Source organism: Drosophila sechellia, chromosome 3R (genome assembly GCF_004382195.2).
Source record: "Drosophila sechellia strain sech25 chromosome 3R, ASM438219v1, whole genome shotgun sequence".
NCBI lineage: Eukaryota > Metazoa > Arthropoda > Insecta > Diptera > Drosophilidae > Drosophila > Drosophila sechellia.
Window position 1 is genome coordinate 3,575,820 of NC_045952.1, and position 12,670 is coordinate 3,588,489.

Below are 12,670 nucleotides of genomic sequence, written 5' to 3' on the forward strand. Positions count from 1 at the left end.
ATTCGTGTATAAGTTGCTCTCTTTTCGCTTAATCGTCTAGTGTGAAAACATTTTAAATTAAAATTTAGCAATCAGAATTGCAGATCTATTGAAAATCATCGCGGTCGACCGGAAGCTTTTTAACTGTAAGTCAAACCAGGAAACCAGAGACAGCTTTTGTGATTAAAAATCTTTAATATAGTATCAAGAATATTTCCCAGATAAATTTAACAAAAAAAATCATATTTTTTAGACGTAGAATAAGATCTCTCTGTGTAATCTAAATAGTGGCACATCTCTCTGATTCATTAAAAATTGGATCGTAAATTCTTTACTGCGGTAACGACTGCCATGAAACTGAGCGAAGTTTACGCACGGTTCGGAAACATTTCACCTTTGTCACGTAGTTCCGCAGCCGCGTCAAAAGTTTTTAATTGCCCTCAAAAGAAACTTACTCCGGCTCGTCCACTTCCCCAGTGCGAATAACACAATGGCAATTTACTCTTACACATTTCCCCTTTTCGTTTTCTATACAAACTTTCGCTGCCTTTCTGCCCAAAACAAAACATGGCCAACAAAACAACCCGGTGACAATCAACTAATAACAAATGGAAAATACACAAACAGAACCTTGACAATTGGAAATCATCGAGACGAAAACGTGTCGAACACATCATCGATCGAGCGGTGGAGACCAAGAAACTCGAGCTGGAGGAGCATGATCGGTTGCGCCGAAAGTCGAAAACATTCACCGAAATGATGGAGGAGAGGCAAGTACAACTCCCAGTTTCCAACTAGCGTCCAACGTGTTGAAAGTGCCCCACAAAATCGAGTCCTGCCACGGACGACAAGTTCTTTTTAAATGCTTAAAAATATTATCCAAGTGAAAAAGACAGTGCAGTGTTTCTTTGATGATTTTTATTGAGACAAATCACATAGTTCTTGCGAAAATCGCTATAAGATATCAGACTACAAGGTAGTCGCTACAAGGTTAGCCGCCCTAAACCACCCTAAACACCACTTTCAACACCTGTGATGCACCTCCTGAATGTATAACTTTATTAAAGCACTTAAATTCCCCCACAGGGCTGAGAGGGGCGGACCTCGGGGGCGTGCCAAGCTGGCTTCCCTGGCCGTATACAACGAGGATGAGACGAACGACCTGAGTGATTTGGGGATCGGAACCAGCAGTGCCAGCGGAAAGAGCAGCCTGTCAGGGGACTATGACAATAACAGTGTTATGGTGAGTTCCAACCAACGAAGCACATCGCCATAGTAGCATGGACCCATTTAGCATCAATTTCTAGTACCAGTTTCTCCGTCTTAATTTTATTGTCGTTATTAAGACTCATTTATGGTGTCACTGCGCTTAAAAGCTATTACAGTAAATGAACAATTAAATCTAATTTGTATTTTGCTGGTACTCAAGCTCAGACTTATTGGAAAGTGTTGCCAGCAAAGCGATGCGACACAAATAGGTTATTAATCAAATGCCCGCACATGTACCACCTTATTGTGGTTATCAAAACACCGATCATAAGTAATAATCAATGAACCACAAACAATCGAAAATGTGCAGACGGCAGATGCATATATTGCGCTTAAGATTGAAGCTGATCGAAATATGTAGCTTAGGATTGATTAGGATTAGGTGCGCTGACCGCCACACCACAAAGTGTTCAGTTCTGAACTGAAAAATTTATATTAATTCTTGGAAACGGGGATCCTTGAGATCTAAAGGGAAAATATTGGATAAGATCATTTTAGCAAAAATTTTAGTTTGTGAAAGGGAATGAATTACAATCGATGGAGTGGCATGCAAAACACATTTACAGAATCTCCAAATATAGGATTATACTTAATCAATTATTCTTATCATCTCTTTTATATATTTTTAATGAATAAGCTTTAAAATGGTACACTACTCTATTTAAAAATCCCTTACAACTAGTGTGTTAGTGGGTCCACTTAATTCTAATATCATTTAAGTATTTAACCGACATTTTAGATATCTAATTTTTCTTACTAATTCTATTACCTCCACAGAGCGACCATGCGTCGGAGCTGGATATGGCGATTGGAGCAGCTAGCTCTGTAGCTGCTGGAGTAACAGCCCAAAACGTGGATGAGCAACTGAATCACATAAACCGTAGTAATGGGAACCACGGGAACGGAGTGGCCGTTGGCCAGTCGGGACCATCGAATTCCTCGAAGTCAGCAGGGCGGGAATACATCTCCTCGCCAGGATACGATACGTCCTCCAGTAACGCGCAAGCCAGTTCTCCGGATCTCTGTGAATACACCTACGAAGGAGCCATCCAGGACTATAAGCAAAGAGTTCAACGGGCCAGCAGCAATGGCAATGGAAATGCCAACGGCAAGGGGATCGGAGAACCTATTGCTTATCCCACGAGGCGAGGCTCTAAAATTGAGGATCGATTGAGTGGTTTTGAGGTGACATCGCCAAGCGACACGCAGGAGGGGGTAGAGAAGCAAAAGGTGGACGTCCCCAAGGTCGACATATCCAAACGCAAGGAGATCTTCGAGCAGGCCAAGGCTGAAGTCTCCAACGGTGGTGCTCCTGCTGCCCCAAAACTCGTACTTCGTGATGGTCTTACCAATGGAAATGCAGCTACCACTGCTCCCAAATCGGAGGTGAGGCGTCTTTCTGGTGATATCTCCAGCATTCGAGATCGCATGCAGAGTTTGGAACAACAGCGGAAAGCTTTCAGTTCCAGCAAGAGTGTGGATGTGCCGGTGCCGCCCCTTAAACAGCGTCTGAATAGTCTGCAGCAGTCCGTTGCCAAAGAGGAGCAGAAGAAGCCACCGTTGGTGGCGCTCATCGATGCCAGACAACTGGAGATCATGAGGGGAGAAGAGGAACGTATGCGCCAGCAGCAGCAGCAACAGAAAGAGAAGCATCCTCCAAGCCAAACCACTTTTTGTGCACCTACACCAGCTCCTCCTGCCCTTATTATTGAGGAACCGCCGGTGGCAGACACCAACGACGACAGCGGCATTCAGGAGGACACCACTGATGAACTGCAGCAGCAGCAGCAACTCAACGCAGCCATCGCCGCCTTGGCGCTCGAGGAGCGCCAGTTGGAGGAGGCAGCCAATGCGGTCAACCAAATTGAAGCGGAGTTCGATGAGCTGACTGATCTGTATCCCTCGCCATTGCCACCATCTCCAGCACTTCCGGCGGTTCAACAAAGCCTCCAACAACCAACAGTCGCTCAGGTTCCAGCACAAGCGGTCAATCAGGCGGCTGCTCCTCCATTGCGGGACATGGAATTTAGTGTAAGTTGTACTAACAATTTTATCGAACCCGCTAAGATAAGTCCTTGTGATGTTGATGTAGTAGCTGCTTCAGCGGTGTCGGTGTCCAAATCTGGCCCCACTCCCAATCCCACATCCACTCCAAATACGGTATCCTCCTCTCCCAATTGTAACTTGCGTAGAAAGCCCTCCAATGAAATGGTCCATCATCGCAATTTGCTTAAAATGTTCAAGGAAACCTTTCAAAACGACGACGATCTGAAAGAGGTCTGCGAGATAGTCACTTCTCCGGGTCAATTTACCCAGATCATTGACTTTACCAAGCGGCCAAGTAATCCCCCCATACCAATACCTACACCACCACCCTCTACTCCGATTCCCACCCAGATACCGCGACCAATGGGCAAGCCGCCCATGTCGCCCAAGGCTGTGAGGCTAGCGTCCAGTCCTAAGGGACATATAAGTCCTTTAAGTTCGCCCACGAACTCCGGGTTTTCACCACCCCAATTCAGTATCAATGGGCGTGTGGAGATTTTTAATTCACGGCAACTGGACAAGCCGCCCACGCCACCAGCTCCTCCCAAGAAAACTGTAAGGACTGAGCATCCTATTAAGAAAGCGGTTCCTTCGCCAGAAGTGGTGATGTGCGCTCCTCCTATGACCATCGTTGATCCCGACGAGCTGCCCAAGCCAAATACTGTGAAGGCCCTTTCAAATTGCTTCAGTCAGAGCGATTCAAATTCGCTTACATCACCCATAATGTCGCCGAAACCTTTGCCCAGGGGTCGCATTCCCCAAATCACACCACCTGCTTCTCCAAGGCCCCCGAAACGAGTTCAGCTTGACGAGGTGGATCGTAGCTCTGGGGACTATGCCCCAGTTGTTGGTCAAACCAAGGCAATTGTACACACGCCCCCTAGCAAAATAAGCACCCGGGCAAACCAAACTCTTGATCCCCTAGCACCCAACGACTCACTGTACCTGCACACATCTTCGCCCAGCGAGATACCTTCCTTGAAAGCCTGTTCCCCGAATGAATCCAGTTTGTTCAAGCTGGCTTCGTCACGACCCTCCTCGCCTTCAGTGGATGTGGCTTTGTGTCAGCAATTTTTGGATAGAGAAGCACCAAGGGATATTCAACTGGCCGAAGAAGACCGCAGGAGAATGGATCAGTTTGCTGTGGAGGAGATGCCCTGTGATAAGATCGATGTGACCAAGTCACCCCAGCCCAATACTGGTTTCCAGATTGTGACCGAAGATATGGTTAAGAAATGTGATGGCAAAAACAAATCCGAAGCGCTAAGTAAGCTAGACGTCCCACCCAGCCAGGAAGACATTGCCCTGTGTGCGGGACTACTAGACTGTTTGGCTCCAGCTCAGGAGCCTATTTGTGACAGCATCGATGTGAGGAAAGGTCCAGTGCCGGCCACTGGATTTCAGGACATCAGTGAGGAGGAGGTGAAAAAGTGTGATAAGCATAATAAAAATGCTGTTATCACAAACAGGCCAAGCTCACCCATTGGCAGTGTCAGGGCAGCTCACTCGAAGGCTTTGATGGACACCTGCGAGCAGATCATTGCAGAGGAGCGCAAAGCTAGCAGTCAGATGATGAAGACTTCGCTACCTGAGTCGGTGGAGAAACCCTCGACACCCCTCCTAGGTCGCAAATCCAAGATTCCCATACCCAAACCTTGCTGTATTTCGGCATCTGGAACTGACTCAATAAGTAGAGCGGGCTATGCACCAACTGCACCCTCGCACCTCTCAGAAAGTGCCCAGCAGCCGTTAATAGCACGCACCCATGTGGTGGAAACAGAGATCAAGGTCAAGGAGATCTCCCCACCCAGTATCCCTAAGACACCGGAACAGACTCAGCACCATGCATCACCAACTAAGGAGAAGAAAGCCAAGAACATATTTGATTTCCTGCGCAGAAACTTTGGGCATCAGGAAGAGCCGCAGCATCATCCCACCCTGAATGAGACCCTTGAGAAAAAGGTGGTGCTCACCAGCACCAAGAGTGGAGTAGATGTAGTCAATGCCGATGAGTTTGTTCGGGTAGACAATTCAAAGTTCTATTTGGCAAGTGAGCTGGAGGACGAACCAGTGCCACCGCCTCTGCCCAAGACACCTGCTCCTGTCAACATTGAGATTCGAAAAAAGATCACTACAAATGAGATATTAGAGGAAAATACCACAGAACAGGCGCTAACCCAGGAAATAAGCGATATGCTAGACGACGAGATCATGAAACTGGAGAAATAACATCTCATAATCAACACAATTGGGTGTTTAGAATTCCTCAGATTTCGGAGTGGTATGTGATCTCTCCAGCGCTTTTGCGACACGAGAATAGCTCAGAAAATAACCGAGCTGTTCATCATCGACCTTAAATGGCTCTCTCAAATTAACATATTTATTGGTCGACTTGGTACTTGAACATTTTACAATGAAAATGATAATCAACGAATGATAATTTCATCGAATTTATTTTTACTATGGTTTCCGTACTTTTTTGAGATTATTCAGTTTTTATTTACATTTCGTTATGGGCTCAAGCTACGTAAGCTACAGTTTTTCTTTATTTAATTACATACTAAACCCAAAAATGATGTACGAATAGAAATTTCGATTTTATATAAACAATTGTTAAACATATGTTTTATGGTTATATATTTTATACACAAAAATACACACGAAAATAAAGGGAAAATCGTAAACTTTTCGCGCTAATACACAGAAAGGATTAATTTAAAATCGTAAAAGCATACCAAATAAATTAAAGTACTATACAAATTAATAATACAATCGAGATATAACTGTTGTTCTATTTTATTAATAAACTTCAACTAAAATCGAAATCAGTCTGAGAAAATTTCAGTATTGATAACTGAAAATTCATTTTTCTACATGCCGCTAATAAATTTACGTGTCGCTTGAAATTCAACTGCTTTCACTGCTTGTCAGGTTAGTTTAGTCGCGGTGTAGAATGTAGATATCATTATGTGATGCAAACGGTGTATCAAATACGCGTAGAAGTGAAATGATTATCTTGTGTAAAGTTAATTTTAGATGCTTATGCGTATATCATTAACGTCGGATCCGTCAAATGTTTTTAAATTTGCGCATGAGGTTTAAGCTTCAGAGAAAGTGAAAAAATTGGAAGTCGTCGACAGTCAACAATGGATGTGGACGAAGCAATGGATCCTGATTTTCCCCATGTCTACGTAATGCCGTCTCCCGATCCTATCCCTATGCCATAGGTTGAGGGTTCTTATTTAAGGCTTAATTCCAAATGCTATCTGATTCACCTTCTGACATAATTCGTGTGTACATATATTTCTCTTACATGCCTTGCGCTCATTTGTTGGCTAAATAATGTAAAATATGACCTATCTTTTAATGCAGTTACATAGTTTACATGCTTACTGCCAGCAAAAGTTGTTGCAAGTATACAATTTCCGAGGTAAGCGGTCTCTCAATCTCATATCCCCTTTTTTTTTGCGTTTTGTGTTTTGCTGTTTGCACTCTTTCTTTTAATTTTCTACCTGTATTTCTGTCTGTTTGTTTGGTTGTCTCGCCTGTGTTCGTTCTAACGGTCTAAGTTGCATTGCATGTTGCGTTTTACCCACTTAGCACTTGTATAAAATGCCAAAAGTCACTCATCCGCCTAGTTGGGTTTCAGTTCAGCTTCAGTTCGGCGCTGCATACTTTGGGGGGACGCGCAGATGTATCCAACCCCCGCAGGTTTGCAGACCCATATACCGCCCGATACCGCCTCCCTTGGTATCGAAACAAATAGTTGGGTCGATTTGACGCTGCAGCGCCTACGTTTAGTGTACCTTAAACCCTCGACGGTATTGGTTCTGGCGGGGCAGTTCCGTATATTCTCGGTCCCACACATGTGTCTGCAGCGCGTTATCTTTACGGCATACCGATCTAATAAAATCGCGAATTATTCGCATTGGACAGTATCTAAACTACGTCCCACAGATACCAACTAAACCGATTGCAGCGCTCCAGTTCGTTGAATCGTGTCGATCATACACCAGGGGTAAGCGGCTGGTTTCCGTACTCAACGCACATATTTGCTCAAGTGCTTCCCCTGTTCATGTAATCGGTTCTTGGAATCTCATTTGGGCTTGTTAGGATCGGAAGGTGGTGATAAAATGTCAAGCATAAGTACACATACATATAAGACGGAAGAACAAAAGAATGTCCAAAATCTGTTCGTATTCTAGTTGCGAAAAAAGGAACGAGCCTCCTCCTTCTGAAATTGCGACTGCTTTGTAAAATTTTCAATAAATAACAGTAGTTATTCTATTTCAACTATTCAAAACCCGATAGTGCATCGTAAGGGATTAGCCGTACTTATATGACTTTGCTGCAGTTCCAGATAATCGAGTTGGTAATCAATCAGGCAATATATATATAATTCCGGGAATTCCATCGGAATTGCGTTAAAATTGCATTGTTCTGTCTTTCCTTCGGCTTTAGTTTAATTAATTTCCGGTGCATAATTTTATTAAATTTGTTATCTTTATTTGTTTTTATTTTAATTAGCCAGCAGCCAATTTTTTAACTAACTTAAATTCATGCGATCCATGCGCATTTTTCTCTTTCTCTCTCTGTCATGCACGCTTTTGACGCTTTCTCGCTCGCTCGCTCGCCATGTCACGCCCACCTCATCCCACCCTACAGATCAACGAAGCTCTTGAATTGGCGCTGCAAGCTATTGATCGCGAGGCGACAACCAAGCCAATGGACAAGGCACAACATCCACAGAAGCGGGAAGAGAAGGAGGAGCTGGGAGGTCAGCCGGAGGAGAAAGAACCAATTTGCGAGGAGCAGCACGACGAGGAGTCCAACGAGCAGGGGGAATCACACAACGAGGGTGGGGAAACGCCAAATAAAACCGATAAGCAGATGCAGGGGGGACGAGAGCCCATCTATGAGAATGTCAGCTCGACTATATCTATGCATGAAGTAGATAATGAACAGATAGCAACGATGACGATAACCACACAGACCCAAGCGACGCGAATAAGTCACAGGAGAAGCATTCCAAACAAGCAAACCAGCAACAATAACGAGAATAATCAAAACCCTAATCAAACTAACAACAGCAGGAATCAAAAAGAGAGCAGCACAGCAGCAACATCGGCAGCGAACGACGTGCCAGCAACAACACCGGGGGAACAACCAGAGCCCTACTACCAAGTGCCGAAGGCCACGGAGCCCTACTACGATGCCCCCAAGCATTTAAGGCCGGTGCCGGTCTACGAAAATGTCGAGATCTTCTACTCGGGCCTGGAGATTAGTCAGGGATCTGTGGGAGCGCCAGTAGGGCTGATGGAGCCACCCAAGGAGAAGCCGCCACCGCCGCCCACCGAGAGTCCGATTCCGCTGGACGAGGGCCATGACGACGAGCTGGATGGACTAGGCAGCAGTCTGGGCCACAACACAGACACCTGGTCTTCGGACAACACCTACGAGACCATATCGAACGGCACTCGCCGGCACCTTCAAGGGCAACTGGAACCCGCCCAGCCCTCGCCGCCCATCAAGAGGATGAACTCGACCAAACGGATCAAGAAGGAGTTGCGCAACAAGCGCTCCAGTTTCCTGGGCATCGAAACCGACGGCGATCTCGACGACATGGAGACCTATCTCGAGCTAACAGTGGCCCCGCCTCCGGATATGGCGCAGCTCTTGCAGGAGGAGCGGCGACTGGAGAAGCAGCTGTACATCAAGGCGGGTCTCTGCGACAGTTCCGATACAGGTGAGTCGATATAGGTTTTTGCATAGCCTGTAAGAGCAACGATGGGTGTGGAAGAAAACCGATACCAAAAGCCAACAATGCATAAAAACGAAAGACGAGAGTAATGAGGAAATCACCAGCGGGGAAAGACGGGGAAAGGGTGTCGACTGGGCCAGAGGGTATAGGGTGGCCCCCATCTGCCCCGCGAGGTTAAGTATAAATAATCCGTTTAGTGTGCGTGGCCCATGGAGCTGTCAAAGCTCAGACTGCAATGTTCTCCCAATTTTGTGTTGAAAGAACTAACGGAAACGAAACTGCTTGTTTTCGAACTCTTACCGATAAAATTGTAACAAAGGTATTTTATGAGATTATATTGCAAAACGAATACGTTTTATATACTCATAGATGGAAGTACATAAATTGATATTTAGCGAAGTATGAAAAGTTCAGTGGTATAAAAAACGTATAGTAGTATAGCTAACAAATGCGGGTACTAAACTTTACGTTTATTAACCCAAATAAATATCTGTTTCATTGATTAGCCTCTTCCATTGCTCCTAAATATACATAGTTGACTTTTGCTGCCGATATCATAATTGAAACTAAAACCAATATTAACCATGCAATTTGTCTAATTCTATCGAAGGTGAAAGCCGCGATTCTGGAGTTTCTGAAAACCACTCGCGCCAGAGCAGTGAGCACTACACGAACTCCTCTGAGGAGAACGATACACAGTCAGAGGCCACACCGCCGCCATTGCCTCCACCACCGTCGACCGCCCAAGTGGATGAAGTCATATACCAAAATGAGAGCCTCCTGGCTGCCCAGACACCGCTTCTCCAGACGGTCAAGGGAAACTCCGCCGAGTCCTGGACCGAATCAGCCACGGCCGCAGCGGCGGCCACACAATCATTGAGCGAAGCCACCGCAACGGCCAATGCCAAGATGCAGTCCATCGAGGATAAGATCCGGGAGCAGGGAGAGATGTTGCGGGTGGAACGCGAGCTACTGCACTTCTCGGTAAGGAAGAGGTTCAAGTCTTAGGACCATAAAACTCAGTCATAAATCTGGTCACGAAAAACTATGATTAGTAAAGAAATAATAATCCATAACTCAAACTTTTCCTTCACAGCAAGAGGAACTGAAACGGCAACGTGAAAATCTTGTGCTCCGAGAAAATATTGCTCGACGAGAGTTGCAACACGGAGCCAAGATGCTGATGTCGAACAACCGGCGCTCGCTGCAGGATCTGCACCACGGCCTAGGAATCGGAAACGGAATGCTGAGTGCCTTCCAGCCACCGCAACACCACAAGGTTCCAATGCCACCACCGCATCCGCAGCAGATTTACGCCAATGTGCCGCAGCAGCAGCAACAGGTGGCCCTGCATGCATATCACCAGATGGACACGGACTACCGCAAGTCCATGTCGGATCTAAACGAGTTCTCCAACTGCCTGATGCTGCCGCCAACGCCGCCCACAAAGCCATTGAGGGCTATGCAATTGAACGCCAATGGTCATGGCCTGGAGCCAGATTATGCTGTTAGCACGAGGCAGCGCCAACCACCGGCTCCTTACGGTGGCTCTCTGGTAAAGATTGCTGGAGCACCAATGCCGCCACGGCTCCCCGGTCAAGGATATCCCATTCAAGCGCCGACAGCGCCAGCATACCATCACCAGTCAGCCCAGAACTTAAGCAATATGTCCAGAAACACCTTGCTCGCTTTGAGTGCCACCCCCAAACCAAAATACGCGGACGGATGGGTGCAGCAGCGGAAGAGTTATGACAGCCAACAGACCAGCGATGCGGCTTGGCTGGCCGCCCAGCAGCAAAAGCGCAAATCCATGCCGGACTACGGCGGAGCACTCTACAATAACAACCACTGGCTGCTGCAGGAGGCGGAGCAGAGACGCATCGAGCAACTTAATCGGCGATCTATACCGGCCAGCAAATCGATGGGCAAACCGCTGCCCGATTCCATCATACAAACTCTGACGGAGCGGGTTCAGAGCAAAGGAATCGGCGATCGAAAGCGGTGAGTAATAATATCTAGGTGACAAGAAAAACTCTTCTTCACTATATACTACATCTTAGATAAATGATCTTTCTACATACCCCCGTATTTAATGCCATTTAATTCACCAACAGCTTCGATAGCAACGGAAACTATAGCCAGGTAAACGGCAACAACATCTACCAGCAGCAACAGCAGCAGAAGAATGTGACGAATGGCAGCAGCATCAATGGCAACGGCAGCCAGGGGCAGGAGAAGGTGCTCAGCGTCAGTGGCAAGAAGAAGTGCTCCCATTGCGGCGACGAATTAGGTAAACTTTGCTACTACGTTGGTTGTGAGTGTTGTGGTTGTTCTACTACTTTTAAACCCCATACCCCTCTTACTCATCGTCCATTTTTGGGAGCATCTTCTAGGCTTGTTGTCACAGAGAGAGATCATGAGATCATGAATAGAACACACTTGGATTCACTAGTCTCATGGTTGGGTTTGGTCGATCATTTAATGCTTTCTCCTTCCCATTGGTTTTAAACTCTTTATCAATACGTTTCCATTCTCACTTACATGTCTGTGACAGATCTGGGTTGCACTCACGACAATTGTCGGCAGGTGCACAAAGCGCTCAAATATATTGTTTGGGTGTAATTTTAAAAAGACTGCCTAACAGTTACAAATATTATAGGTATATTGATTAAATCCTGGAAGCGGAATATAATATCTAAGCCGTGGTGGTTATATTTGTATTCTACGTCACTTTTGTTACAATTGTGCACTGATTATACAGAATTGAACAAGCTTAACTTTGGATATTAGCCGCTTCAGTGACTCCTTTAATCCGGTAGCTAAGCTAAAAGATTCCTTAACTAATTCCACAGGTCGCGGCGCTGCCATGATCATCGAGTCGCTTCTGCTGTTCTACCACATCAACTGCTTCAAGTGTTGCGTCTGCCACGTCCAGCTGGGAGATGGCCTCAATGGAACCGATGTCCGGGTGCGAAACCACAAGCTGCATTGCCAAAACTGCTACTCCAGCGATGACGGCATTAAGTTCAGCTGCGTCTAACTGAGTCCTCGCCAAGGAAACGGAAGTGGATTATTGAATAGAACTGGGGTTGTTGTTGCTCTGTTGCTTTTGCAACATTGATTGTTGTTGTTGTACTAGTAATACATAGATATTAAATAGAGATGGTAATTCGTACGTTCACATATATACAATACATATATCTTTATATGTTGAGAACAAAGTCAAATCCAAAACGTTTCAGATTAGTGTTAATCGCTTCTATATGATACCCTACGAAATTATGTAATGTTTTAACTCGGATTTAAAAATTTTATACAACGCATTCTACATGTTATAAATCAAACGTTATACATTTTAAATGTTTAAATGCCAAGCTCTCTAAAATTTTACTCCATGTCTAAGTAAGATTGAAAATTCGATTGAAATGTGTGTTGAAACTTAAAAGAAAAACAAAAAACAAAAAAAGAAAGGAATAACTTCAAACGAACAGTGTTAAAATTTTGAAATTGTTTTGTATTTATATTTACATCATATTCTACCATTTCTACCCGAGGATTCGCTTGTTTTTAAATCGAACTTTTTGCACACGCTACAGCCCACTTAAAATACCTAAC

General features: G+C 45.3%; 1 protein-coding gene across 6 annotated transcripts in view; it reads left to right on the forward strand.

Annotated features, from left to right (window-relative positions):
* Window positions 1-12,585, forward strand: part of LOC6613856 (uncharacterized protein CG43427) — a 51,003-nt gene extending 38,418 nt beyond the window's left edge. For 2 of the 6 annotated variants that reach the window (XM_032720298.1, XM_032720297.1), the window contains exons 8-15: window positions 607-749; window positions 1,066-1,222; window positions 2,026-3,279; window positions 7,960-9,040; window positions 9,666-10,039; window positions 10,152-11,056; window positions 11,170-11,345; window positions 11,908-12,585. In XM_032720298.1, the coding sequence (XP_032576189.1) occupies window positions 607-749; window positions 1,066-1,222; window positions 2,026-3,279; window positions 7,960-9,040; window positions 9,666-10,039; window positions 10,152-11,056; window positions 11,170-11,345; window positions 11,908-12,095 (4,278 nt within the window). In that variant the 3' untranslated portion in view covers window positions 12,096-12,585. Of the gene's footprint in view, window positions 1-606; window positions 750-1,065; window positions 1,223-2,025; window positions 3,280-6,666; window positions 6,725-7,086; window positions 7,313-7,959; window positions 9,041-9,665; window positions 10,040-10,151; window positions 11,057-11,169; window positions 11,370-11,609; window positions 11,715-11,907 lie in introns of those variants that run through there. The other 4 variants (XM_032720299.1, XM_032720300.1, XM_032720301.1 and 1 more) reach the window with 4 other exon arrangements.
* The last annotated feature ends 85 nt before the right edge of the window (window positions 12,586-12,670 follow it).